The 27,967-nt window shown below is 47.3% G+C and overlaps 2 protein-coding genes across 12 annotated transcripts in view; one reads left to right on the forward strand and one right to left on the reverse strand.

The window, feature by feature from the left end:
* Positions 1-596, reverse strand: part of Rnf214 (ring finger protein 214) — a 32,871-nt gene extending 32,275 nt beyond the window's left edge. Inside the window, exon 1 of one of the 4 annotated variants that reach the window (XR_001503961.2) lies at positions 89-596. The gene's annotated coding sequence lies outside the window, so the exon portion shown is untranslated. Of the gene's footprint in view, positions 1-40 lie in introns of all 4 variants that reach the window. The other 3 variants (XM_015489824.2, XM_015489825.2, XM_015489828.2) reach the window with 3 other exon arrangements.
* Positions 597-630: 34 nt separating this feature from the next.
* On the forward strand, positions 631-27,894 carry Pcsk7 (proprotein convertase subtilisin/kexin type 7). Of its 8 annotated transcripts, XR_007344555.1 has the most exons (18): positions 631-787; positions 2,184-2,314; positions 2,797-3,276; positions 3,935-4,069; positions 4,664-4,829; positions 6,189-6,279; positions 7,311-7,365; positions 7,824-7,962; positions 8,730-8,830; positions 11,354-11,521; positions 11,930-12,037; positions 12,582-12,684; positions 13,592-13,700; positions 24,290-24,446; positions 24,966-25,060; positions 25,849-25,942; positions 26,224-26,341; positions 26,618-26,775. XR_007344555.1 is itself a non-coding variant. In XM_048795843.1 (17 exons), exons 3-17 carry the CDS (start codon positions 2,809-2,811, stop codon positions 26,966-26,968), a joined length of 2,364 nt encoding a protein of 787 aa, XP_048651800.1. In that variant the 5' UTR covers positions 631-787; positions 2,184-2,314; positions 2,797-2,808; the 3' UTR covers positions 26,969-27,894. The 8 variants fall into 8 exon arrangements, 6 of the variants coding, with proteins under 6 accessions (XP_048651800.1, XP_015345308.1, XP_048651803.1 ...); XR_007344554.1 differs by lacking the exons at positions 26,224-26,341; positions 26,618-26,775 and adding an exon at positions 25,274-25,355; XM_048795843.1 differs by lacking the exon at positions 25,849-25,942 and having other exon boundaries at positions 26,618-27,894.
* Positions 27,895-27,967: the final 73 nt, after the last annotated feature.

Genomic DNA, 27,967 nt, shown 5'->3' on the forward strand with positions numbered 1-27,967 from the left:
GCGGCCCCCCCCCCGGCGCACGCGGCCCCGCCACACGGACCTCCCGCGCCGCGCCCCCCGGGAGGAAGGGGGGAGGGACGGGACGCACCTGAGCGGGCGGAGCGGGGGAGGGGCGGCCGAGCCACGGGGGAGGGGTCGAGCGCCGGCCCGCGCGCGACACCTCCCACTTCCGGCGGCACGAGCGGAGGGGGCGAGGCTCGGGCAGCGAGAGGAAAGGCCGCGTCGGCTCCACGCCTCCCCCGACGGCGCCCTCTGGCGGCTATAGTTAGAACTACCCGGAGCGCAGGGATGCTGGCGAAGACCCTTGAGATGTAAGTGGACCCTGCCTCGGCGCCAGGAAGAGGGATTTCTGACCGCGAGAAAGAAGGAGGCCTGGTGGAGACAAGAGCCCTTCTGGGACTGCTACAGGGAGAGTCAGGGCCATAACGGTCAGAGGAAGAAGAGCAACGAGGTTGTGTTTTAAGGTCGGAACCGAGAGGCCCTTTTCAAAGGACGCCATGAAGAAGTACACTCTGGGGAGGGATCCTGTTGAAGATGCCCAGAGGACTCGGGCGTTGGAGCCCCGCGCGCTAAGCCGAAGCCCTGCACGCCGCTCCACGGAGGCCGCCTGCAGGCTCCGTCCCGGAGCACCGGTTGCTGGGCCCGGCGGGTTGGGGGTGCTGGAGGACCCTCCGCTGATTGGCTGCGGCGTCCGGGCGGAAGTGATGCTGCTGTCACTGGCTCCCCGGGCTCCCGGGAAGCCGCGAGTTTCCGCAGGGAGGCGGCGGCGGCCGCCGCGGCCGGGCTGGTGAGTTGGGAAGTAGAGCGGGGCTGGACATTGGAAGTCCGGGTGGTCCAGAACTGTGGGGAGCCGGCGCCTAAGGAAGAGGGCGCTGCACAGAGGCGCTTTTAGTCCTGGTGCGAGGCCTCGCAGAGGTTCGGGGCCCTGGTCCTAATGAAGAGGGGGCACCTTATTCGAAGCAGTTGAGGACAAGGGAGGGGGAATCGGTGAAACAAGTCCCTGTGCATGACTTAGTTCGAGCAGGGTGTAGAGGCGGCAAGGAGTCGCTTAAGAGCAGAATCTTGGACTTCGAGTTGCCCTTCTTCCTTGAGAAGAAGGTAGAGATAGGCCCAGCAGATGGGCGAGGTGGAGATCTGCTTTCAAAAGGTGTTTAACATTACTTCCCCAGAAGTCCAGGGGACAAAAGTGCTGATCTGCTCCCGGGAGACAGGAAGGGCTCGAGTTTCTCTTTCTTCCCGCAGTCTGGGTGGGATGTACTGAGACTGAAGAGCCTGCCTAGATGGCTCATTCCCTGGCTACCAACAAAATTTCATTTCCACTTAGTGGAGTATGCGGACTGGGAAAGACACCTGAATATCTTGAGACAATGGAAGCTACTAGAGGGCAGGGAAGAATTTGAGAGAGAATAAGCCCTGGAACCTAAGAGGAAAAGAGAGAGATGTGGAATGGAGAATCCTGGAGGGCAATGTTAAGTGGCCTAAGTCCTCTCCCTTTCCAAGGAGTCTTCAGTAAAAACACACGTTTTGTTTTTTGTTTTTTTTTCTAGAATGTTTTTAGTTGACTTCTTTTGGGTGTGTGTCAGAGTTCAAAGTTGGCCCCATGGTGGACTCAGTAGACAGCAGAGGCTTTTAAAGAAGCCTAACCACCCACATTTGCTTGTCCCCATGGTTGCCTACCAGTTCTGACTTGACCCTTCTATCTCTTTAAGAGCTTTTAAGACCTTTTCCCTGGTTCTTTGGATCCTAAGCAATTAGAGGACAGGTTCAGAGCCTGAGCCTTTGCTTCCAAGCCAGCCTGTTGAGCTGGTTACAGGGGCGTCTCTTCGGTGCTGCTTTCCAGTCATTGCTTATCTCCCAGTTGCCCACTTGCCCTTTATACTGGTTTTGTTTTCATTCTCTGACTTTCTTCCTGTTTCACCTTGCCACCTCCCTAGGCTAACAGTTAAGCCTCTGCTAGGGCCTCTACAGAAACAAATGAAAAAGGATAGCTTGATAGGTCAAGAGTAGAGTTGCTGGATTTTGTACTGATTTGGACTTAACTGTGCCAGAGCTGTTCCAGTCTAGGACCGGTCTTAGATTCCTGGCAATGATACTTATCATTGTCCAGCATCTTTGGTGACTGGTCCTTGGCTAGCCTCTGCTTGTTCCACTGGATTTGGTGGGACACTGTTTTCTGTTCTTAGGACCCACAGGTCTTCAACCTGTGCTCAGAGTCAACAGTTCTCACAGCAAAGGTGGCACTTTTTCTTCATTTGCATAAAATGAGGATGACGTGGTTAGCCAAATCAGAAGCTCAACCTCACAGAGAGTCCAGGTAGGAATGGGGCCCCATCGCATGGGAGTTAGCCCCGAGGACAACTGAACTGAAGTCAGCTGGGATATGACTTACGTCCCTTCTAAATAAAGAGGGGAAGGGTCCTCCTAAAAAACAGTCATGTTGCTACCAGTGTTTGTGGGCGTATCATGTACTTTGATCCCTGAGAGTGGCAACACTGGGAAGAGCAGGATGGTGCCCATGAGCAACAAGACCCTGCTTGTTTATCTGGTGTAGCAGAGTTTGGCCCATCATGCCATGGGAGGTCATCCACTGGGGTTAGTCCTGGCCTGCACTCCACCTGGGGCTTAGCTCCATTGGTCCAGGATAAATATGATCAAAAAAAGAAGATCAAATGTTTCATAATGGGAATAGCAGATTGGTTTCCAGGGGCAACACACAGAGGACTCAAAGTTACCCTCTCAGACCCCTGTGGTTATCACCTCTTTTTATTTCTTTTATTCCATTCTCTTTGCCCACAGCCTGCTGCTCTGATGCCGAAGGGAAGACAGAAAGTGCCACACTTGGATGCCCCCCTGGGCCTCCCCACCTGCCTCTGGCTGGAATTAGCCGGGCTCTTTTTATTGGTTCCCTGGGTCATGGGCCTGGCAGGGACAGGTGGGCTAGATGCCCAGGGCACAGGGGGGCTGAGCTGGGCTGTGCATCTAGACAGTCTGGAAGGTGAGAAAGAGGAAGAAAATCTGGAGCAGCGGGCACATGCTGTGGCCCAGGCAGCAGGATTGGTGAACGCCGGACGCATCGGAGAGCTCCAGGGCCACTACCTCTTTGTCCAGCCAGTTGGGCACAAGCAGGCCATGGAAGCGGAAGTCATCCGGCAACAGGCAGAGGCTGTGTTGGCCAGGCATGAAGCTGTGCGTTGGCACTCAGAGCAGAGGCTGCTGAAACGGACCAAGCGCAGCGTCCACTTCAATGATCCAAAGTACCCACAGCAGTGGCACCTGGTGAGTCCAGCCCTGCAGTATCCATTTCAGATGAAGAGGTTCTAGTCTAGTTCTTTAGTGGGCTTTTCACGAAATCCCTCTTCACTTGTCCCATCCTTGGTCTGAGGGGCCGTTTCTGGGGGCTGAGTGGTATGGTACCCTCAGCCTCTACTTTCCCTGGAACCAGTGCACTATAGTGCTTAGGGCTTGAATGCTGCCCAGGCTTACACTGCAGCTCTGCCACGAACTAGATCGGTCTTCAGGCAAACTGCTTCACCTCTCTATGCCTCACTTTCCCCACCTGCAAAATGGTACCTACCTCCTAGAGTTAAGGCTAGAATAAGTGAATTAATATATATGAAGCACTTAGAACAATGCTTGGCACATAGGAGAAATTATTTCATATGTGATAACTACTGACATTATTGCATAATAATTATATTATCCAACCTATAACCCAAGCCACCATTTCACCCTGAATCACCCAAGGGTGATGCCAACCTTCCCTGGAGACCAGCGTCATGGCAGAGTTCTTATGCGCCTCTCTTGGTTCTGTTCCCTAGTACTCTTTTGATTTGTAACCTCTGTCTGGCTCTTTGGTGGAGTTCAAAGTTGAAAGTTGTCTATCTCTAGACTGTGCTGTGTGTGTCACTAGATTCCCACCCCATCTCTCCTACAGAATAACCGCCGGAGCCCTGGCAGGGATATCAACGTGACAGGTGTGTGGGAGCGCAATGTAACTGGACAAGGGGTGACAGTGGTGGTAGTGGACGATGGAGTGGAGCATACCATCCAGGACATTGCACCCAATTATGTGAGTGGCCTGGGTTGATCACTCCTACCCCATGTCATACCACCTTCTTCATGTTGCCTCAGTCTTATTCCCTTTCCTAAAGGGCACTGAGCCAAACCAAACAGCCTGGAAGGTGGGGTGATATTCTTCCTTCTGTCCTTTCCCTGCCAGCCTTCTAGGTTGGCAGTTAAGGCACAACAGGTGGCTCCAATCCCAAGGGAGGGCAATCCTCAGAGGTACTTCCTGCTTCCTGTTGCTGCTCCCTCTCTGGTGTGAAGGAGTGGCCCAGTTAGGCAACTTCTTCCCTCTCCACCATCCTGAGTACCTTCCCTTCTCTAAAGCATGACCTTCAGAGAGCCCTAAATCTCTTTTATCCAAAAGAGAAGATTATAATTCTTATAATTATATGTTCTTATACTAGGCCAGAGAGAAGGGTGCTGAGAGACATGGCACTTCTCAGTTCTGTCCCACTGTCTTTTGCTCATATCTTGTATCCTATGTGATGTGAAGAAGATGGGCCTGCTGGCCTGACTGGGAATCCCAAACTCCTACTTCCTTTCTCTCCCTGACCCCTCTAACCAGTGAGTGACCACATGTCACCCCTCCATATTTCAGAGCCCAGAGGGTAGCTATGACCTCAACTCTAATGACCCTGACCCTATGCCCCACCCGGATGTGGAAAATGGCAACCACCACGGCACGCGGTGTGCAGGAGAGATTGCTGCTGTGCCCAACAACAGCTTCTGCGCAGTGGGTGTAGCCTATGGGAGCCGCATAGCAGGTAAGTTGGGCTTCCCACTAGCCTTAGAGGGCTTTTCCTGTGGCCACAATGGTCATTCCCTGCTCTGCACCCCCATTGTGTAACTTTATTCCATCCCAGTATTCACAACCTGGAGCAAAGGATAAGCTCTTAAAAGGACGCCTTAGCTCATTGATTTTTCAAACATATTTTCTTAGCAGCAAGCCCCACTCTATAAAACAGATAGAAATAGAAATGCTCTTGACATGGGCTAGAGACTCAAGCCCCTGGTCAGTTTCTTCCTTTTTTCTGATGATGGCTATGCCCCAATACTCATAACAACTCCTTCAACTAGACTACATTGTACTCATATTTTCATACGTTACAAACTGTCTTCTCCTCTGTTGTTCTTCACAACCTCTTGTATCTATGGAGGCTGCTGTCACAGGCCCACCTCCCAGCCCCCAGTGCTACTCATGATCACAGTTGCTTTCCATCCTTTCAAGAGAGCTAACCCAGTCCTATGCTAGAAGAGGTTCTCTGGTTCCTTTACCTCTCAGTCTTTGTCATGACAGAAGGTGAAAGGAATGAATAGGAAAGCCATCCACTTGATTCCTAATAAATGCCTGGGAACCTAAGCACCCAATGGGTTGGCTGTAGTTCTCATAATATCCAGCAGATGGCAGTAGCCTTCTGCAGATGAGACTACAGAGGGGGTACGAAACTTTCAAGGTTCCCTTTTTTTCAAAGCCCCATTTGTCCCTACATGGTCCACCAGGATATGACCCACCCTACTTTGGAGGGTGAAACTAGGCATCCCTGGAGTAGTAATGGTACTGAACACCATTTACTGAACACCTTTGACATGTCAAGCACTATGCTAGGGGCTTTACATGATGAAGGGTGAAAATAATAAGAGAATCTTGGTTAGCTTCGTTCTAGCCCCACTCTTTTTAATCAGACTCCAAGATCATTAAAGTCTAAGTTCCAGCATGTTAGTAAAAATATTTTTGGTTAGGCATGGTGATACATGCCTGCCAAATCACATTTACTCAGGAGGCAAAGGCAAGATGAAGTTCAAAGCCATCCTGGACAACTTTGCAAGACCTGTCTCACAGTAAAAAGGTATAGGACTGTAGCTTAATGGTAGAGTATTTGCCTAGCATGTACAAGGTTCTGGGTTCAATCCCTAGCACTGTTGAAAAAAATTTTTTTTTTTAATTTTCGACAGGTAATACAAATACATGGCATAAGAATTCAAAAAGTACAAAAGAGTATATAGGGGAGAAGTATGTCTCCCCCATGTAGCTCCCCACCACCCAGCCCCCCATTAGGGAACTGGCACTGACAGTTCTTGCAGGGCCAGTATTAGTGAGGAGCTGGTATGTCTTCAACACCTAGGTATCCGGGTACTGGATGGACCACTCACAGACAGCATGGAGGCTGTGGCATTCAACAAGCACTATCAGATCAATGACATCTACAGCTGCAGGTGAGGCAGAGCTTCGGGTGGGGCAGAGCCAGTAGAGGGCAGGAGGCTGATGTACCTGGGAGGAATCTTCCAACAAAGGGACAGCAAAATGGGTTGACTCAGGCAGATAAGAACAGGGAACTCCTCACTGGGCTAGCTGATAAGGTCATTGCCCTCATCTTCAGTTCTCCAGCCACTAGGTCCTCAGTCTTAAGTTCCCATCGTCCCAGTAATCAGTTTGTCACATAAGAAGTGCCCAGCCTGCCCCACATTTATTATTTTCTTAACTCACAAGGCCCTGGGGAGAAAGTGGGCTATCCTCTCCACTCCGGGTATACTGAATCCCAGAGGCAGTCTCTGCCATCCTACAAAAATGCTCCTGCAGCTTCAGGTTATGGCTCTGGTAGACAAGTTCCAAGAAGGAACTGAGGTGAGGTGGCCCTGAAGCATTGATGGTACCTACTCCTCCCCCTAACGACTACCTTCTTAAATCCTTGACATCACCCACAAGATGTGTTTCCTCAGGGCTGGGGTTATAGCTCAGTTGGTAGAGCACTTGCTTAGCATGCACAAGGCCCTAGGTTCAATCCCCAACACCACACACACACAAAAAAAGATATGTTTTCTTTAGACAAAGAACAGAAAACTCAGCCTAAGAATCAAGAACTGACCCACATGGAATATCCCATCATGCATGCTTTGCCATCAAGCCTAGTAGTAACCCTGTTCCTCTTTACCACTATGTATAGTCTCCTGTTCCCTGGGACCTGAGAAAGGACTCTATTTTCCACTTAGAAGAGATAGACTTGAGCCCTATCTGTTAATCGTGGAAATCCAAGTGGTGGGGATATAAGTCAGTGGTAGGGTGTTTGCCTAGCATTCTCAAGACCTGGGTTCAATCCACAGTATCAGGGGGAAAAAAAATGAAAGTTCTGAACCAGCACCCCTGGGAGGAGAGTAAGAGCTACAGGCAGAAGGGTGGCTAGCTGAAACTGGGAGTCCCTGAGTGGGTACCACAGCCACAGACTGCTTCCTGTATTTATTCTCAACAGCTGGGGCCCAGATGATGATGGGAAGACGGTGGACGGTCCCCACCAGCTTGGAAAGGTAACTGAACTGCATGAAGACAAGGAGGCCTAGAACACTCTTCATTCAGTCCTAGAAGAACTACTACAAGTCGATCCCTCTTCCTACCCACTCCCACTTGCACTGCCAGACCTGTGCCATCTAGCTCTGCTGCCTTCTTGCAGGAAGAAAGTACAGCTAACCTGGGGTAGGGGGCACCTACAGGAATGAAGCAATGCTTTTAAATTGTTTCCCTTTGATATTGTTCTCAGCTCCCTTCCCGGCCCCACTCTGTTATCTGATAAACAGAGTACATCAAGTGTGCTACTCCTGGCTCCCTCCCATCCTGTGTCCATCTCTAAATATCTTTCTCCCATACCTGTGCCCTTTGAACTTTTTTCCCTTTTCTTTTTAGAAGGGGAAGAGGGGATGACTGGTTTGGTAGGTAGAGGTCTTTCTCTGAGCTCCTCAACTGATACCCTGACATTTTTGCTCCTCAGGCTGCCTTACAACATGGAGTGATGGCTGGTCGCCAGGGTTTTGGGAGCATCTTTGTAGTAGCCAGTGGCAATGGAGGCCAGCACAATGACAACTGCAACTATGATGGCTATGCCAACTCCATCTACACAGTCACCATAGGTAGTGACCTGATGGTTCTGTGTGTGTGTGTGTGTGTGTGTGTGTGTGTGTGTGAGAGAGAGAGAGAGAGAGAGAGAGAGAGATGTATCTTGGGGAATCATTGTGTCTATCTAAATGTATGATCATGAGTGTCTCTTTGGGCTCAAATAGGACTAGCCTACTCTCGGGATCTTAGGGCTTCCCTATGAACACGTCCAACCATTCCCTGAAGATCACCTCCCCATCTCCAGCCCAACCACCACTGACTCAGCTTCTGGTTTGGCCTCTCTTTTCCATGGTCCATTTGCCTCCTGCCTGAAACCTTCCCTCACTCCCCACTAGCCTAAATTAAGTGCCCTTTACCTGTGTTCTCAATCACAGCATTTGTCACAAGAAGTGTATTTATTTACTTACTCAGCTTCCTACCTGGTTTCTTGAGATCAGGAAGTGGCCTTTTCCAGATGGCCCTATTGCCAAGCACAGTATGTCACTCCCAGTAGATATTTTGTAAATGTTGGGGGGGAAAATGTGAATAACTAGGTATAGTGGTGGAAGACTCTTGGTTTTTCCCCAGAGCCTATGGGAAGAATAGCCACAGGGCACAGAATACTCTGTGCCACTTGAGGCTGCTTATTGAGATGAAGATTGTAGGCATTCTGAGACAGCTCAGATCTTTTTTTCCACTCAAGATGGCTCCCCCAGATAATAACTCAAAAACAACTCTGATATTATCAGGCCCTGTGCAGGATCCATTCCTCATCTCAGCTCCCATTTCCCTCTGTGCCCAGGTGCTGTGGATGAGGAGGGTCGGATGCCTTTCTATGCAGAGGAATGTGCCTCCATGCTGGCAGTCACCTTCAGTGGTGGGGACAAGATGCTGCGGAGCATTGTGAGTGCCTCCCAGACCCTCTGCCCCCTGCCCCTACCCTTCCCATAGGACTCCTCTCTGGCATCATAAGGTGTTCTTTTGATCCCGGTCCCGCTCCTAGGGCTCCTCTGCCTTCACAGATCTAACTCTTGGGCATGCCACTGTTGGGAGAACCACCAACGACTCTGCATAAATCTGTGTGAATGGTTTTTATCTTAAACTTTTTAACTTGGGACAAATGTACATATTGTTAATAGAAGCAAGTTTTGCATTGATTAAACAATTTCTTTGAAATGTTTTCCTGTGGTAGAATTTGGGCTTGCGCTACCTTCCACGAACTTAAGAAAGAGAATCATGGTATTTCTATAATTCCATGAGTTCTGTCATATTGGTCCTCAAGAGTGGAGCCAGCGCTTGTCTCTATAAGATCCGGGGGAAAGAGAGCCTGTCTTCTGTTAACTCACAGAGCTCTTGCTAGAGCTGTCATTGGAGCCATAGCATAGAAACTGGAGCAGGGGACCAGAGCTGCTCTAGCCCATGGAACCTTGAAGGATCCAGGAGCTACGGCCTGCATCCCCTGTGCTGGGCTCTCTCCAAGCAGGGTGAAGCCAGGTCTGAGGACCACCATCATCCTAGAGCTCCCTCCTGTCCCTGTTGCTCACGCAGTGTAACACGGGTATAGGAGGCTCCAATAAGAGCTGGGCTGGAGCCAGCTGGTGTCAGATTTCTCCAGTGGCTGGGTTGGAAGGTCTCTCCAGGGCCCCTGGGAATTAGGCAGCTTTGTCTTCCTGCAGGGTCAAGTTCAGTTTCCAAAACTAAAATTTTGTTATGCCAGTAAATGACTTCTGATCAACACAATGTTCCAAGGCTCTGTGCCAGCTGACCCCTACTCCCTCCTCCCGCACCCAAGGAGAAGAAGAAGGGGAAGTAGACTGAAGTAAAGATCAAGCAAGGCATTGCTGGGTAGCCTGGGGTCCATGCAATGGCCTTCCCCACCCTGAGCCAGGCTGTGTTATGAAAAAGCAGGAACATACTGTGCTACTCACACCTGGCAGAATTCTGGGGGACCTCACTCACACTTGCCCCAGGGCAGATTTCCAAGAAGGCTCCATAACCATTGTCTGTTGCTCTGTGGTACCTGGCTTTCCCCTCCAAACTCAACTCAGCTTCTTACCCTTACCCTACCTTCCACCCAAACTATAATTTATCCAGAAATGAAATGAGTTTATGTAGCCAAGTTTCCATTTTGGAATGTCCTTGCCCTGGAAACCTCTTGTTGCTGGTTTCTATCCAATGACCAGGGCAGCTGGGTGGAGCTGTCTTTGTAAGGGCAGGGGTGCGGGCATGTGCTTTCCACCACTAAGGCCTGGGGGGGCTCCCCTGGACTTCCCTATGGCTGCACAGGGCTCCTGCCACCCTGGGCAAGTTCACAGGCTTCCCAGCTACACACTAGACTGTCATTGTAAGGCTGTTTCCTTAACAGGAAAAAATCAATCTGCTTCCTGGCACCAGCCAGGCTTCCCACCTCATTGAGACTACAACTTGGAGAGTATTTCTCCCTTTCCTTCTGGGAGTGCACAGTGTCTGGGTGAAAATTACATCTCTTGGCAGCTGCTATAACAGCTGGGATGGAAGCAGTGAGTACAATGGAGAAAGGGCAGCTCTTGGCAGAAGTCGGTACCCTAGTATTTTACCCAGAAGAGAAGTATGGAAGAAAGGAATTCCATAGTCTTTGCATTGGCACCATAGGTTAAGGATCCAAGTGCCACCTAGTGGAGCAGGTTCAGGCAGGGTCCTCCTCAGCCAGCCCCTTTGAGGCTCCATGTTGATGGGACATGAAAAGAACTTGATGCCAGACAGATGCCATCTCCCCCATTCTCACACCCCAGCTCAGAACCACAAATGGAAAGCGGGGCTCCGGAAAACCCAGCTAAGCTGCCAATCAGAGCACAGAGGCAGCTTATCCTGTGGGTGGCCACCAAGCAGGGTGCCCGACTGTGTACACACTGTGCCCATGCCAAGCTTGGGTGGGCAAGGACAGCTGTCTCCCTGGAACATACTCCCTGTGTTTGCACCCCATGTCTCTTCAGCCCCCGTGGCTGAGCTGCCAAATTGTATTTCCTTGACTGGTGCTGTCACTGTTGTCCCTGCTCCAACTGAGGCCCAGCAGCTCCCGTGACACTTCCTCTGTCTAGTGTGGCTGTGAGGGTTGAAGGGCTTGGGGTAGAATTTGGGAATGGGAGCAGGAAAATAAGGGAACAAGAATAGGAAATTATTGTCTGCATCAAAATTCTCTCACATGTTTTCATCTCCTTTTCTCCACAACCATGCCCTCAGAAGCAGCTCTTTCATTTTGACTATGTGGTGGTTCCTTGGGGGGCCAGAAGGACTACAGGTCTCCTCTGTCCTGTTGGTGGGCCCCATTCTGGTCTGACAAAGAAAGGGCCCACCAGAGAGGGTTGTTCTGAGGACTGTGTGGTTTCCCTCCCTCTGCAGTTTTGAACTCAGTCACTAACCCTCCCCACTCCCCCTTCCACTTCCTAGGTGACCACTGACTGGGACCTTCAGAAGGGCACTGGCTGCACAGAGGGCCACACAGGGACCTCAGCTGCAGCACCTCTGGCAGCTGGCATGATAGCCCTCATGCTGCAGGTACGGCCCTGCCTCACATGGCGTGATGTCCAGCACATCATTGTCTTCACAGCTACCCAGGTGAGATACTACCAGGTAGATAAGTGGTCCCACCCAGCCCACCCCAAGGTTTGAGTATCAGCAGGCTTCAGATTCTAAATGTCCCAAATGTTAGGTGTCGAGTCCCTTTCAGAAGAAGGGTATGTGTAAGCAGTGGTATGGGAACCCCATCAAGACCTCAGGCTTCGACTCACTCATATCTCTTCTGCAAAGGAGAGCTCTGGCTGGGCTCCCTCTCCAGAAGCAAGCTTCTGGAGTGGTGATATCATGGGGTTTTAACCTTCGGTCCCAGCTTTTCTGGGGGAATCCATTCCTCGTGGCCTCAGTGGAAAAGTCTGGATTGGATTGGCCAACAGTCAAGTGAAAAGTGAGGTTGAGGCCGTTGAGATGTGGGTAATGCAGGAGACTGAACCAGGCCTCTGCTTTCAGTATGAAGACCGCCGTGCAGATTGGCTCACCAATGAAGCAGGCTTCAGCCACAGCCACCAGCATGGCTTCGGCCTGCTCAACGCGTGGAGACTCGTCAATGCAGCCAAGGTAAACAGGCGATGGCAAGACGGGGCGGCCTGCGTGCGTGGCAGGCACTTAATAAATATTCATTCATTTCATTGATTCAACCATTTTCACCCTCGTCCCAGCTGATGGTCATTTTACAGATGAAAACCACTCCGACCCAGCACTGTAACTGAAAGTCCCAGACTTATTAAGGAGATCCCATGGGAACAGAGGATAGCTGGGGCCTCTCAGGTGCTCCAGTTCTCTTTTCTTTTTTTCTTTTTGTGGTGCTGGGGATTGAACCCAGGGCCTTGTGCATGCGAGGTAAGCAAGTACTCTACCAACTGAGCTATTGCCCCAGCACTGTGCTCTGGTTCTCATTGGACATAACCATCTCTATGGTTCCTTGAGTTGGTGCCCTAATGAGCCTCAGGAGTGAAAGAAGGTGATGACAAGGAGAGGAAAGATGGAAAGAGGGCTAGGCCTTAAAGATCACATCACTGGCCTGTGAGTGTGTGTGTGTGCATAAGAGAGAGAATGAGTGAGAAGTCTGTGTTGATTTGCCATCCCTCCCTTTCTTTAACAGATCTGGACATCTGTCCCTTACTTAGCTTCCTATGTCAGTCCCGTGCTGAAAGAGAACAAGGCTATTCCACGGTCACCTGGCTCCCTGGAGGTCCTATGGAATGGTAAGTAGTTAACCCAGAAGGGTTAATCTTAGGCTTGAGGCCTGGGCGGTGATGGGGAAATAAAGCTTGTCCTCCCTGCTGATTTCTCCCCCCTTCCTTCAGGAGCTGAGCTCCAGCCAAACCTGTGGAGTTTTCTTTGACCATTTTAGGACATGTTGCTGCTTCTGAGTTGGCTGGCCCCTGGCTGCTAAAACAAGACCTTTCTCCTGAGTTCCTAGTAGCGAAAAGGAGCTGCTGAGCAACCCGCTAGGAAGGCGGGTGGGTGGGGTGGAGGTGGAACTTGGGGAGACTCAGCAGGAGGTGGAAGAAGTTCCTGTGACTTCCATGCTAAGATGTTACCAGACCACTCTATCCTAGTGACTTTTGGATGAAGTAAAAGTGTTAAAAACTCTTTCCTTTGATTCTCAGATCTATCTCAGAAAGAGAGAGAGCCAGATGTCGTCTGTTGGGAATGAGACAGAGGTATAAAAAGAGATCCCCTAGACTAGAGTTACTAGGGTTGCTAGAATTCTAAAGGGGTGGGGTTGGAGTGTTACCTCCTAAGCCAATGATGTAGTTGTATGTTGAGCACAAAGGCAGAAACCCTTCCCAGAGAAAAAGTAGCTGGACCAGAATGCTTGTTCTAGAGGACCCTATGTCTGCACAGTTTTTTTGTTTTGTTTTGGTGCTAGGGACTGAATCCAGGGCCTTGCACATGCTAAGCATGTGATATACCGCTGAGCTAGACCCACAGGTCCTCTGTACATTTCCCAGTTTTCCTTACCCTCAGTTCCTTGGGAGATTTTTTTTTTTTTTTTTTTTTTTTAGGAATTTTGACAGAATTATTCACTACTTTTCATGAAAGTTGAGGGACATTACACTTCATACCCAGATCAGAACTCTGTCCTCATGTTTCCTGTCCTCCTAGGAAGTGGTCAAACCAGAGCCATGGCAGGAGAAGGAGTGGCCAAAGGAGGGAGCCCAGGAGGAAGGAAGGAGGGGGCAGCCTCCCTCGGGTGGAGCTTTCGCCAAGAAGAGTTGAGTTTCTATCCCTAAGCATGTGCAGCTTTTGCCAGTCTCCCTGCACGTGGAAGGAGACCTAGGGCCCTGGTTATTGCAATTTCCGTAAAAGGAATGCTATCTTGGAAAGGGCATAAGGCATGAGCCAAGGCAGAGAAGTTCAAAAACACACCCAGGAATGCAGTTCCATCGATAGCCCTGGTTTTGCGCTCACTGTCTTGGGGATCATGTGCCTTCTAACCTTTCCCTCCTATTCAGGGCTGTTTCCCATCACATCTGTCAGATGAGGAAGTTGACTTAAAGGACTAGGGGTCTTTCCAACTTTGTCATCCTCTGCTTCTCACAAACCAGGGCATGTTGCCCCAGAGTGTCTGACAAAATTCCATAGATATCAAGGCATCTGGCAACTTCTTGTCATTAGGAAGCAGGAGAAAGGGAGGAGAGCAGGAGATGGTCTAGGGGACAAGCAGGATGCAGAGGATAGATCCAGGGAGGTTTGCTAGTGAACCTCATCCAGGGCAGCAAGCAGTCCTGATGCTCATTTCAGAGGCCAGAGAAGGTGATTTGACATGACTACGTTCACCCCTGAGCAGACACAATGGAAGGTGTAAGCTTGAGGGCTGGCTTAGAAGGAAGTAAGTCCCAGTAGCATAGAACTGAGCACTTCAGTCCCAGACAGTGGAGATATCTCCTCCCCTAGAGCAAAGCTATAGTTTTTTTGCAGCAGAATCCATGTGATTCCTTGTATGGGGCTAGAAAGGGAACTTTTTATAAGGTAGAGGGAGCTAAATGTCCCTAATATAGAAGAGGATATGAAAGACCTCTAAGACTTCAGGGCAGCATTGTCCCGCAGGACTTTCTTCTATGATGGAAACGTTCTAGATCTCTGAGGCCATATGGATCTACTGAATGTTTGAAATGTAGTTAGTTTGCAGAACTGAATTTTAATTGCATTTAATCATAATTAAATTTATATAGTCACATGTGGCAAATGGCTGCCATCTTCTGAAGCACTACTGAAGAGCAAGACAGGTTTTCATTTCTCCCCACTGACAGGAATTTAGGAGGGAAAGGGATGGGTTCTCTTAGCTCCATTAGATCTAACACTGGGTCGAAAATCGCCAGACATAGGACATAGAAGGTAGGAGGGAGAGTGGAGTTTGGGGAAGACTGGCTTCTCCACAAGAGTCTGTAGGTTAGAAGATGCCTGAACACTTATTTGCACCTATCTCTTGTCCTTCCATACAGTTGAGTGTACTATTAATCCTCTGCCCGCGCAGTTAGTCCTGTTCCTCACCTCTCTACGTCTCCCTCTTCAGCCCATTCTTTCCCTCTCTCCTTCCTTTCGCCTTCCAACTGAAGTCCCTGTCTCCCCTCAACCAGTAGTTCAACTGAACTAAGTGAAGCTGCTGCCTCTCATCACACACTCCCTCTGTCATGGAAGACTCACTTCATGACTCACTGTGCCCCTTTCTTGGACTGATCCAGGGGCTAGTTTAGAATCCATCCTTGTTAACCTTCTTGTGACTCTGACCCTACTAATGAGGAGTTCATTGCAACCCCTCCCTTCCTCTGGCTGCTGTGACCCCCCTTTGCTCCATAGTCCTCTTCTGTCCTCTCTGCCCAACTTACCTAATTTTTGGTTTGCTTGTTTACTATTCTGGAGCTGTGACTGTCTTCCAAGACTCATCCCATGGCTCTTTGTCCACCTTCAGTTTCCATCGCTTCACACAATTCCTCTAAGTCTTATTCCAGTCCCTCATGGGTGGGATAGATTGTCAGACCTCCCACTAAATTATGGGCACACAGAGCCCGGGCATCTTCTGGAACAGGATGAGAGGTGAAAAAGACCTCAACTTACCACAGACTAAATAATAATAATAAGATGAGGATCATCAGCTAACATTTGGGTGCTTTCTGTATGTCATGCACTGTTGTAATATTGGCTGTTTCTTTGTTTGCAGTGCTGGGGTTGGAATCCAGGGCCTCGCACATGTTGGGCAGGTGCTCTAATACTGAGCTACACCCCCCACACCCAGCCAGTAATAGTTCATTTCATTTATTAACTCATTGAACTCTAGTAGAAATAACTCACATGCAGTACTACCCAGTCCCCACCCACACAACTAAAAAATGGATGTGACATGCCACTATGTAAACCACTAACAGATAAGCACTCCTTTTTGGATTCTATTTTATTTCATAATGTTCCATAACATGTCATTTATTCTCCTTTATGTCTCTTCTCTGCCACTTCAGGGCTCTCCTCCACCTACGTCAAGACTTTTCCTTTTTCTTTTTATTCCTGAACCACTGTGTGCTGTTAATTCCTATCTATATATTTATTTAATACATATAAAAATTTTAGATTTCATTATCCACTCTCAAAAGGCAGCTTTGTCCCCCTCCCCCTCCTTTGGTAGATACCAGGAATTGAGTCCAGAGGGGCTTAACTACTGAGCAACATCCTCAGCCCTTTTTTATATTGATTTTGAGACAGGGCCTCACTAAATTGCTGAGGCTAGCTTTGAATTCAGAAACCTCCTGCCTTAGCCTCTTGAGCCACTGGGATTACAGGCATGTACCACTGTGCCTGGCTCAAAAGGCAGCTTTCTTTCCAAGTTTCTCCCATGTTTGTCATTACGATTACCATCCCCTAGTCTGCCAAACATGAAACTTTGAAAAGGAGTTTTCAGTCCTTCTGTCCCCCTTCTCTCCCCAGGTCTTCTCCTAGCCTTTCCCTTGTAGTTTAGTCTTTGTTTTGTTTGTTTTTTGTTTTTTCTCTGAGGTCTCTCTTGATTTGATTCACTCATTCATTCTATAAATAGGTAACACCTATTTTGCCCCAGGCACTGCATAAATTCTAGGGATTAAAGGATAAGATGATTTCTGCCCTCAGGGAGTTCTCCTTCTCGCATGGGAGACAGTGGGCCATGGAGACAGCACGTGTGCTTTCAGAGCACAGTGGGGAGACAGGGAAGGGTTCTTAAACCAGTCGCTGACCTAAGTTTTACTATATCAGCTAGCCAGGAGAAAAGTGACAGGACATCATACAACAGGTACAACATGTGCAAAATCAAGGGTCTCTTCAGAGAGCTGCGGGTAATTCAGGATGGCTGGAGTGGCGAGCAAGGGAAGGAGAAGACCAGAAACTGGAAGGTGGCAGATAGACCATGTGTTTGTTCTTTACCTTGAAGCCTCCAGGAGCCTTTAAAATATTGTCACCAATTGAGATTGATATAAGGAGACCGAGAGGAATCAAAGATCTGCCCAAAGTTTCATTTTCTAGACACATGTACTAAAATCTTTACTGATGAACTGGTTCACTGCCTGGGGATTCTATAAAAGGAATTTGGGAAGTGAAGGAGTAGAAGTCATCCATGAAATAAATATATTGATAATTTTTGAAATTAGATGTTGAGAACATATATGCACGCTCTACTTTTTTATGTCTGAAGTTTTGTATAATAAAAAGTGCATATGTAAAAAAAAAAATGTAAAAAAAAAAAAAGTGCATATGTATATAAATTAATATTATACTTATGTATTTATATATGGTTACATAAATAAGTACTGTGTCTTATGTTTTTAAAAATATTTACAGATGAGAAGGTTTCCAGGTTTTTAGTTGGGCCAAGGACTAGATGGCAATGCTCTCAGGTAGAATTGGAAATCTAGGAGGAGGAACAGATGTGGGCAAGGCTGTGAAGTAAGGAAGAAAACGAGCTATGCCATATTTGTGCATACCTTTAAAGGTTTTACCTAGAAAGCAGTTGAATAAATAAATGTTAGGTGTAATGAATTTGGGAGTCATGGAAGAAAAGGTCTTGGAGAGAATGAGATCATCAGGCTTACAGGGAGATAGTCATGAAAGAGGGCCCAGAATGAAGCCTGATGTTAAATAAGCAAATATGAGAAAGGAGTCTCTAAAGAAAACTGAGAAGCAATGACCTGAAAGGCAAGAGAAAAATCAGGAGATTGGTATTATGGGAATCAAGGAAGGTTTCAGTGAAAAAGGACGAGTAAGGCAAGGACTAAAGATCATGACCAGGTTTAAAAAAGAGGCCACTGGTGACCTTGGGAAGAATCACACCAGTGTATTCACAGGGCAAACAGCTAGATTGCAGCTGGCTAAATAATTAATGAGCACAGGAGAAGATTTCTAGTTATAGCTGGCAAATTGAACCCATGCTTTTATTCCTGCTCTCTCCCACAACCTTACAAAAATAAGAATAAAGGAATAAAAATGTATAAGCACAAGGACAAAAAGAATGAGAGAGAAGACTACATCAAAACGATAGATTTTATCACACTTTTGGAAGATGGAAAAGAATGGAGAAGTGAGCAGGGCTAAGAAAACAAAATTCCCACTGGGTGCCGTGGCGCATGCCTGTAATCCCAGCAGCTAGGGAGGCTGAGGCAGGAGGATCACAAGTTCAAAGCCAGCCTTAACAAAAGCAAGGCACTAAGCAACTCAGTGAGACCCTGTTTCTAAATAAAATACAAAATAGGGCTGAGGATGTGGCTCAGTGGTTGAGTGCCCCTGAGTTCAATCCCTGGTACCTCCCCACAACAGGGGGAGAAACTAAATCCCATTCCTGCCATAGTATCCCAAAACACTCAGGCCTCATATGCTATGGAAGACAAAGTATGAGACTAAAACTAGGGGTCAACTGAAGGTTAGACTTCAGTCATCTTCTCTCATCCTAATAGCCAGATGATAGCATCTTCCTTTTCCATGCAGGAGTCAGGAAGTTTATTCCCCAAAGTTAGGGGCTCCAGGTGCAGCACAAAGTGGGAGGCAGGGACTATGCTGAGAAAAGGAGACCCTCTCCATGAGCCAGCTGCTCGGATCCCAGGGTGCTGCAGCCAGGAACTCAGAAGAGTCCTTGATGGAGAAATGGAATGGCTCCTTGCCATAAGACAAAGACGCTGACATGTGGGGCTCATCCAGTGACATAAGCAGGCCACGGTCCAGGTAACTTTGGACCTTCCAGGTGAAATGCTCCACCTGTGCTGAGAACTTCCAGCTGGCTTTTGGAGATAATAGGGATCACTAGACGTTTGGGAAAAAGTCCTCTGAGATTCTTGTCAATCAATTATTACTGTCAATCAGTGGAATTGTACCTAGCCTAGCTAACACCCAATTACATGGGAAGGCAGAATAAAGCTATTTCCAGACACTGAAAGCCTTCCGTGCTCCACTTGTCTGAAAACTACAAAAAGATGTGTTCCTCTACAATGAAGGATAAATCAAGAGAAAAGGGAAGAAATAAAGCAAAAGAAGGAAGGAAGAAGGGAAGGAGAGAAGAGAGGAAGCAAAAGCCCAGGGTAAAGGAAGGTCCCACCCCAACAGCAGTGCCCCAGATAGGAATGGGACAGGGGCTTCCAGAGAGAATTCCCAGGGCAAATATCACTGAATGAGCTCCTGATCTGTTGGTTTATTTAGAATAATGGTATCCAGGGATGTTTATGGTTCTTTTGTGCAGTTTGGGAAGAATTACTGATAGGGATATGAATTTAAGTAAACCACAAAAACAAGGCAATTATTAACTCCAGAGGGGTAAACAAATCATTTAGGAAGGGAAGTATAATCCTTGTCTGCTGCCTGGCTAAATTCAGTATTGTATTTGCAGGGTCATTGTAAGGTAGATAAAATATTGATCTAACTAAAAATTATTATATAGGGGCTGGAGATGTGGCTCAATCGGTAGCGCGCTCGCCTGGCATGCGTGCGGCCCGGGTTCGATCCTCAGCACCACATACAAAGATGTTGTGTCCGCCAAGAACTAAAAAATAAATAAATATTTAAAAAAAAAAATTATTATATAATTAGTTTGAGAAGCAGAAAGAAGGGCAAGCTGGAGAGAAGGTGTGGGTATGTGTGTTAAATCCTCATCAGCCATATTGGAAATCAATAAATAATGTCTCAAATTGATATGCCATGAAAGCTGGGCATAGTGGCATGTGCCCATAGTCCCAACTACTCCAGAGGCTGAGGCAGGAGGATCACTTGAGCCCAGAAGTCAGCCTATTCAGGCAACATAGTGTTCAAGGCAATATAGTGAAACCTTTTCTCGAAAAGAAAAAAAAAAAAAGTAGATAAACCATGAAATAGCTGTACATATCTATTATCTAGAAACATGAAGGTAGATCCCAGAAGAAACCAGAAATAATCAGTGTTTGCCTCTGGAGAGTGGATCACAAAGATTAGGAATAGAGTAAGGAACTGTTCTTCTTTATGATAGGTACTCTAGAACCAACTTCCAATTAAAACTGGACTTAGAGCTGGGCACCATGGCACACACCTATAATCCCGGTTACTCAGGAGGCCAAGTGAGACAAGAGGATCGAAAGGGCTGGGACTGTAGCTCAGTGATAGAGCACTTACCTAGCATGGACAAGCCCTGGGTTCAATCTCCAGTCCTGGGGAAAAAAAAAAAAAAATGCATACAAAACTATTTTTGTAGGAAAAAAAGGTCAAACTAGCCATAGTGAATATATAAGACTTTCTCAAGAAGTTTGACAGTAAAGGAAAAGGAATGACACCTAATAATGATGTAACCTTAATATTTGGTAGGTCCCTGTTTTAAGCACTTTAGGTATCAATACTATCAATCCCAGCAACCGTGTCCTATGTGGTGTTTCATTTTACAGATATGGCAACTAATTCAATTCTCATAGCAAGTAGTGGAATAGCTGGGATTTAAACCCAAGCTGGGGGGCTGGGGATGTGGCTCAAGCGGTAGCGCGCTTGCCTGGCATGCGTGAGGCCCGGGTTCGATCCTCAGCACCACATACAAAGATGCTGTGTCCGCCGAAAACTAAAAAATAAAATTTAAAAAAAATAATAAAATAAAAAAAAAATAAATAAACCCAAGCTGGATGGCTCCAGAGCCCATGTTCTCAACACTAGGAGGCAGAGAAAAATGAACAGTAGAGAAAGGGTTCAGTTGTGTTTATTTTTTGTGTGTAGTAGGAAAGACATAAGCAAGGAGACCCAGCCAAGAAGATGGATAACTGGGCTGATCCAGTGTTCCACGTTTGCCAGAGACTGCTGTGAATGGACAAGAAAGCAAGGGGACCTTGAGGTGTGAACAGAGTGTTGGAGAGAGGAGCTGCAGGACCTCAGCCAGGCTGAAGGAAAGAACTTGATGGATAGCAAGGAAATGAAGGGCCAAGCAAACAGAAGGAGGGGGTTATTTTCAGACAAAGCGAGACAGGTGGAGTTAAACAAAATAAACCACACACACACACACACACACACACACAGGCTGGGTATGATGTGTTGAATAATCATCAACATTTTATGAGGAATATGGGTGCCTTTACATTATGATTTTTTTTTCCTTTTTTTGGTACCAGGAATTGAACCCAGGAGTGCTTAACCACTGAGCCATATCCCCAGCTCTTTTTAATATTTTATTTATAGAGAGGGTCTTGCTGAGTTGCTTAGGACCTTGCTAATTTGCTAGGCTGGCTTTGAACTCACAATCCTGCTGCTGCCTCAGCCTCCTGAACCTCTGGGATTACAAGCGTGCACCACCACACCTGACTACATTCTGACTTTTGCTCATCTACTTTTCTTTTTTTTTTTTTTTTAAAGAGAGAGGGAGAGAGAGAGAGAATTTTAATATTTATTTTTTAGTTTTTCAGCAGACACAACATCTTTGTTTGTATGTGGTGCTGAGGATCGAACCCGGGCTGCACGCATGCCAGGCGAGCGCGCTACCGCTTGAGCCACATCCCCAGCCCCATACTTTTCTAATTTATCTTCAATTAATCTATATTGCTTATATAATAAGAAAACACAATAGAACTTACTAAGCCATTTGGAAGTAAAGCAGTCCTGGGATATGGTCTTGGATATGAGTGGCTGACATGGGAAGTAAAGAAATGTGGCGTTAGGCTGGATATGATGGTGCATACTTGCAATCCCAGCAACTCAGGAGGCCGAGGCAGGAGGATTACAAGGTCAAGGCCAGCCTTAGCAAATTATTGAGGTCCTCAGCAACTTAGTGAGACCCTGTCTCAAAATAAAAGGACTGGGAATGTAGCTCAGTGGTAAAGCGCTCATGGGATCAATCCCCATTACCAAAAATAAAAGAAGTTATGGAATTAGAGAGAGGTTGATGTCACAGTGGAGAAGGGGAGCCGTCACTCTTCAGTGAACAAAGTGAGGGGGAGTAAGAGGAGATCAAGGACTAGGAAGCACAGAAATCTGGGCATGGCGGTAATCCTAGCTACTCAGGAGCCTGAGGCAGGAAGAGTGGGAGTTCAAGGGCTGGTCTGAACAACTTAGCAAGACTGTCTCATAATTAAAAAATAAAGGGCTAGAGATGTAGCTCAATGTTTACCTAGCATGGTTAAGGCCCTGGCTTCAATCCCTAGTACTGCTCCTCCCACCCACCCCCATAAAAGAGTACCTTGAGCCTTTCCTTTCTCCTTCCATCCCAATTATCCACGCACACATCACCTCACCCCTAGAGTGAGCTGGTTTTCTTCTCCCTGGTTTATCCTACCCACAGATAGCTGTTAGATTAACTTTCCTTGAGCATTTTTTATTTTAAACTGCATCATTGCTCAATAATTTATAATAGCTCTTAAATGCTTGTTTAAAATCTTTAAAAAAGAATGTTAAAGTCCTTCCCATCCTATGTCTCCTTTCTCCTACTATCCAATACCTCTCTGAGCTTCTTCATCTGTAAAATGAAGGTACTGCTCTGTCTTATATATTGGAATGAATTCTTGGAAGAAAAGTTGCTTTAAAAAGAATTTTTTTATTGCAATCTAATTTCTTAATAAGCCCAAATTGAGTCTTCCACTTCATTAGTTTTTATTTCCAATTTTATTTTGAAATAATTGTTGATTCATGGGAGGTTGCAAAATAATGTACAGGAAAATCTCATGCACCCTCTTCTAATCACATTGTACACAATAATAATGCCAAAACCAAAAAATGGACATTAGTGCAATTCATATGGGTTGGTTCTCACTAGGTTGACATGCAGTCTATTTGTGTATGTGTGTATCCTTGTGTAACCATCACCATAACCAAGGTCTAGAATATGCCATCACGGGACTCCTTTGAGTTACCTCACACTCATGTTCTTTTCCCATCCCTAGCTCCTGGCAACCCCAAGTCTGTTCTCCATCTCCTCAGTTATATTATTTCATAAATTTTATGTAAGGCTGGGTGCGGTGGCACACACCTGTAATTCCAGCAGCTCAGGAGGCTGAGACAGGAGGATTGCAAGTTCAAAGCCAGCCTCAGCAACTTATCGAGGCACAAAGCAACTCAGTGAGACCCTGTCTCTAAATAAAATTCAAAATAGGGCTGGGGATGTAGCTCAGTGGTTGAGTTCAATCGCTGGTACCAAAAAATAAAATAAATGTCATGTAAGTTAAATTATGTAGTATGTATCATTTGAAGATTGGCTTTTTCCATTCAGCATGATTTCCTTGAAGTTTATCTACTTTGGTAGTTTTTTTTTTTTAATTCAAATTATTTTTTAATTGTTATACATTGCAGTAGAATCTATTTTGATACAATAAGTTCAAATTTTTTTTAAAGAGAGAGAATTTTTAATATTTATTTTTCAGTTCTCAGTGGACACCACGTCTTTGTTTGTATGTGGTGCTGAGGATCGAACCCGGGCCGCACGCATGCCAGGCGAGCACGCTACCGCTTGAGCCACATCTCCAGCCCTTTATTTTGTTTTAATCAATTTTATATTGCAATCCTAGTGACTTGGGAAGCTGAGGCAAGAGGCCAGGGGCACTTAGCAAAACCCTGTATCAAAATTAAAAGGATAGGGCATGTAGCTCAGTGGTAGAGCACTTAGCAAGTATGAGGTCCTGGGTTCAATCCCCAGTACTGAAAAAAAATTAATACTTATATTGTCTTCCATATATGAGACTTGTTCACGTCTTTATACATGCCCTTTATCTTTGTAAATTCTTTCTAGAATATCTTCTCCCAATCAGTTTTCATTTCCTTTTCAGCATGTCTATTATCTACCTCAACTCATCTGACTTATGTCTTTTCCCTTATCAAGGTCATATCATATAATTTTCCATTTGTGAGTATAAGGCAGGGTTCATGCCCAACTTATCTTTACATTCCCAGCATCTAGTACAGTGCCTGAAAAGTAGGATGTACTCAGTAGATAATGTTTGGATGCATGAATGAATGACTGAAGTTACTCAATTAGGTTCTTATTTTTTTGTTTTATTTTGGTTTTTATTGTTTTTTGTTTGTTTTGCTTTGCTTTTTGTTTTGTTTTTGCGGTATTGGGGATCAAACCCAGGGCCTTTAGTATCCTAGGCAGGCTCTTTACTACTACATCTCCAGCCCTTCAGTTGGGTTCTTATATTGTGTCTTGGTTGTGTATGTTGTCTTCCCAACAATACTCTAAACTAGGTTGTGAACTCCAAAGCAGCACTGCATTCCTGTCACCAGTGTACACTGGGTCACGGTTCAGTTTGCCGTAGATGTTTGTGTGTGTGGCTTCAGTAAGCTCATGCTTTTGTGTACATTGGGATGAAGTGAGGGTATAAGTGTTTGTGGGCTGGATTCCCGGCTGCCCAGCCTGACTTCCTACAGTCAGCAGGACGGACCTGGAGATGTCAGGACTGAAGACCCTGGAGCATGTGGCAGTGACAGTCTCCATCACTCACCCACGACGCGGCAGCTTGGAACTGAAACTGTTTTGCCCCAGTGGCATGATGTCCCTTATCGGCGCCCCCCGCAGCATGGACTCGTACGTACATCTGTCCATGACCCCTGAGCTCTCTGCAACAAGAGCCTTTTCAAATAGATACTGGCACTGTCCTAAGCAAGTGTGGCACTGGCTATTCTTGGCAGCTGGAAGCTGTTGATCACATGCTTTATTCAAGTGTTTACAATGTGCTAGGCATTGTACTCTACATATATTTGCTCTGATCCTTAAAGAAATAGACTTTGTAACCTCCTTTGGCAAATGAGTGAACAAATTATGGAGCTAGAAGTGCCTGAGTGAGTAAGAATAAATATAGATCTGTGGGACTCCCAGACCTGTGCTCTCTCCAGGTTAGCTTTTTTCACTCTGCCACATGGAACCAAGTCCCTCATTCCCTGAGATCCCAGGAGCAAGGGACAGCCCTTGAGAACCCCATGTGACACCCTCCAAAATGACTGTAGCTCCTTTCTGTGCCTACTACAGTAAGAAAATGATGCTTCTGGAGAAGGGGCAGCTCCCTGTGCCATGCTTCCCATGTTTTCTGTTTCGTTCTGTCCCTAGGGATCCCAATGGCTTCAACGATTGGACCTTCTCCACTGTGCGGTGCTGGGGGGAGAGGGCAAAAGGCATCTACAGACTCGTTATCAGGGATGTAGGTGAGCCTCCCCACCCTTCCTTCAGGGCCTTGCCTCTCATGATTGTCTTCTGGTCCCTGTGGCTCTCAGAGTCCCCCCAGAAGCTGTCCCATGTGGAATATATAGGGTTGCCGGTGGCTAAGAAATGTGCCCCATCCAGAAATTGAGCACTGATCTCTAAAACTGTTCTTTTATACTATTCCTTGGAGAAGTGACTGATCCATTTTTCCTCAGGATAGCAACAAAAATTCCTTGTTGAAACCACATTTCAAGTCTTTTCACATATAATCATCCTTCGGCCAGCCCTGGTAGGCAGGTAAGGGCAGGACTAATTTTCACCATTTTTTTTTTTTTAAACTGAGGCCCAGAGGTTTGAAGTGACTTTTATAAAGTCAAAATAGTAGTGAAGGTCAGAGTATCAGTGAATGCTAAATATCTACAGTATCAGTGAGGAGACTGGAAACTGAGCCCAGCCCTCCCAACTTCCAGTCAAGTTAGGTATTCACCAGATCAGTGGTTTTCAAACCTTCTTTAATTTGGTAGAAAAGTATTTTTTCTTTCCAAAAAAAATCTGAAACTGCAAAATATGGAAGACAAAGGCGCAACTCTGCTCGGAGTATATCCTTTCCACCTTCCCTTTCCATCCCTAGGGCACCCTGTGAGGCACTTGTGCAGAACCCCGGGGTCTGTGGGACATAGTTAGACAACCTTTACAGCAGGCCACATGGTCTGAGTCCCCTTGGGTGGCGGGAGGGCTGGTATGGCCTACGGAGGGGCATTGCTCATGGACTACCCACTTGCCACCCCAGGAGATGAGCCGCTCCAGGTTGGCATCCTCCAGCACTGGCAGCTGACCCTGTATGGCTCTGTGTGGAGTCCAGTAGACATCAGGGACAGACAAAGGTAGGTGTAGCTGCATGTGTCAGAGGGAAGGCAACTCGTGAAGGGATAAGGAAGAGGCCACATGGGGAGCCCCTTCTCCTTCTGAACCCCAGCTGTGCTTCCCAACTCCAGGCTCATATGTGTAGACAGAGCCATGGGCTAGGAAGCCCCAGTGTGCTCTTGCCCTGTTTCCTGTAGGCCTTTTCTCCCTCTCTTCAGCTGTAAGGTGGGAGGCTGGGTGAGGGCAGATGGCATAGGAACCATGTTCAGTAGGGAGTCCTAATCCCTTTTCTTCTCCACAGGCTGTTAGAAAGTGCCATGAGTGGAAAATATCTACATGATGGCTTTGCTCTACCTTGCCCACCTGGGCTGACAATTCCTGAGGAAGATGGTTACACCATTACCCCCAACACCCTGAAGGTACTAGGGCCAAGACTCCAATTAGGGGCAGACAGGACTGTGCTGGGGGTTTAGTCCTTGGGGCTATTCAGGATGATCTTATGGCAAGGGTGGGTAAGACCTGGGTCCCAACAGTGGTTTCAGAGCATTGCTCCTTCTCTTAGGGGGCAGTCCTTGTGTGGGGGAGTGGCATGAGGGGTAGAGGTGAGAGAAGCCGTGCCCAGAAGGGGAGACTCCCCAAGCTCATGGTTCTGGGCTAGAAGCAGTCCCTAACATAGGTACCTGACTTTTCTCCAGACCCTGGTGCTGGTGGGCTGTTTCACCATCTTCTGGACCATTTACTACATGCTGGAAGTATATCTGAGCCAGAGGAATGTGGCTTCCACTCCAGGCTGTAGGAGTGGACCCTGCCACTGGCCCCAACAGAGCCGAAAATCCAAGGAAGAGGGGACAGAGCTAGAATCAGTGCCACTTTGCAACAGCAAGGATCTAGATGGAGCAGAGACAGAGAGAGGGAGCCCTTCTACCACCTCTGGCCTCCTCACCTCAGACCTGCTCGATGAAGAGGACTGGAGCATATCCCAGAACAAGAATCCTCAGCACCAACCCTTAGACCTGTTGCAGGGAAAGGAGGAGCAGATTTGTTGACCTCGGGGCCTGATAGACTCAATGTGGACAGGTTCTTCCTTCCCAACTTTGGGAAGCTCTGGAGAGAAAGCAGTCCTGATGCTTACATATGGAACCCAAGGCCTAAACAGTATGTTTGGGCTGCCCTCAGGGAGGGTAAGGGCCTTCCTCAGTACAAGTGGCAGAGGACTGATGCAAGAGAACAGTCTGGTGAAACACAGGATCCTTCTCCCACAGACTGGGAGCTTTTGGTGAGAAGGTCCTAGACAAGGGATTGGTGCCTGCATGGGGCAGGCCTCCCTCCATCCCCATTCTCTCTCAGGCAAGCCAGTGATTTAAGTCATAGGGACCCCTGCTCATGCATGGGTGGAGAAGGTGCCTGCATCACCAGGAACATGACTGGGTTACTTGGGAAGAGGGCTTGTGGGAGGCTGGGTAAAACCCTCTACATGCCTGCCCACAAGCAGCTGCCTCCATTGTCCCTCCCTGCACTCCTGGTCTGAAGCCAACTTTGAACGTGCCCCTGACTCCCTCTGTCGTCACCCCCCACCCTTCCTCCTTCTGAAGGATCAGTATGGTGCTCCTGGTACAGCTGAGAAGGGGCACTGCTCCCCAGGGCCCATGCCACTTCATCAGGAAGTCTGTGGCAGGATTGTGGACAGGTGTGAGACAAGTGTTTTAGGAGACAGCCTGGGGAGCCACTGCCGCTTAACTAACCCTATGACCACCCTGTCTTCCTCTGCAAAGTGCTCAGGGAAATGGCCTTCCCCCGGGAGGCCTCTGTCCGCCTGACAGGCTGTTACTTTTGCTCCCTCTCTTGGCCTCCTCCCTTCTGAGCTGATTCGTTGATTTGAATTTTTTTAATGCTTAAGATTTGATTTTTCACAGCAACATTTTGTTGATTTTTTTTCTGCACAGCTTTTCCAAAATAAAAAGCTTCCAAACAATTCTTCCACTCCCCATTTATTCTGCCTGCCCAGAGCTAATGCCAGGAGCCAGGTGGCTCCTCTTCCCCTCTAG

This window comes from Marmota marmota, unplaced genomic scaffold (assembly GCF_001458135.2).
Source record: "Marmota marmota marmota unplaced genomic scaffold, marMar, whole genome shotgun sequence".
Classification (NCBI taxonomy): Eukaryota; Metazoa; Chordata; class Mammalia; order Rodentia; family Sciuridae; genus Marmota; species Marmota marmota.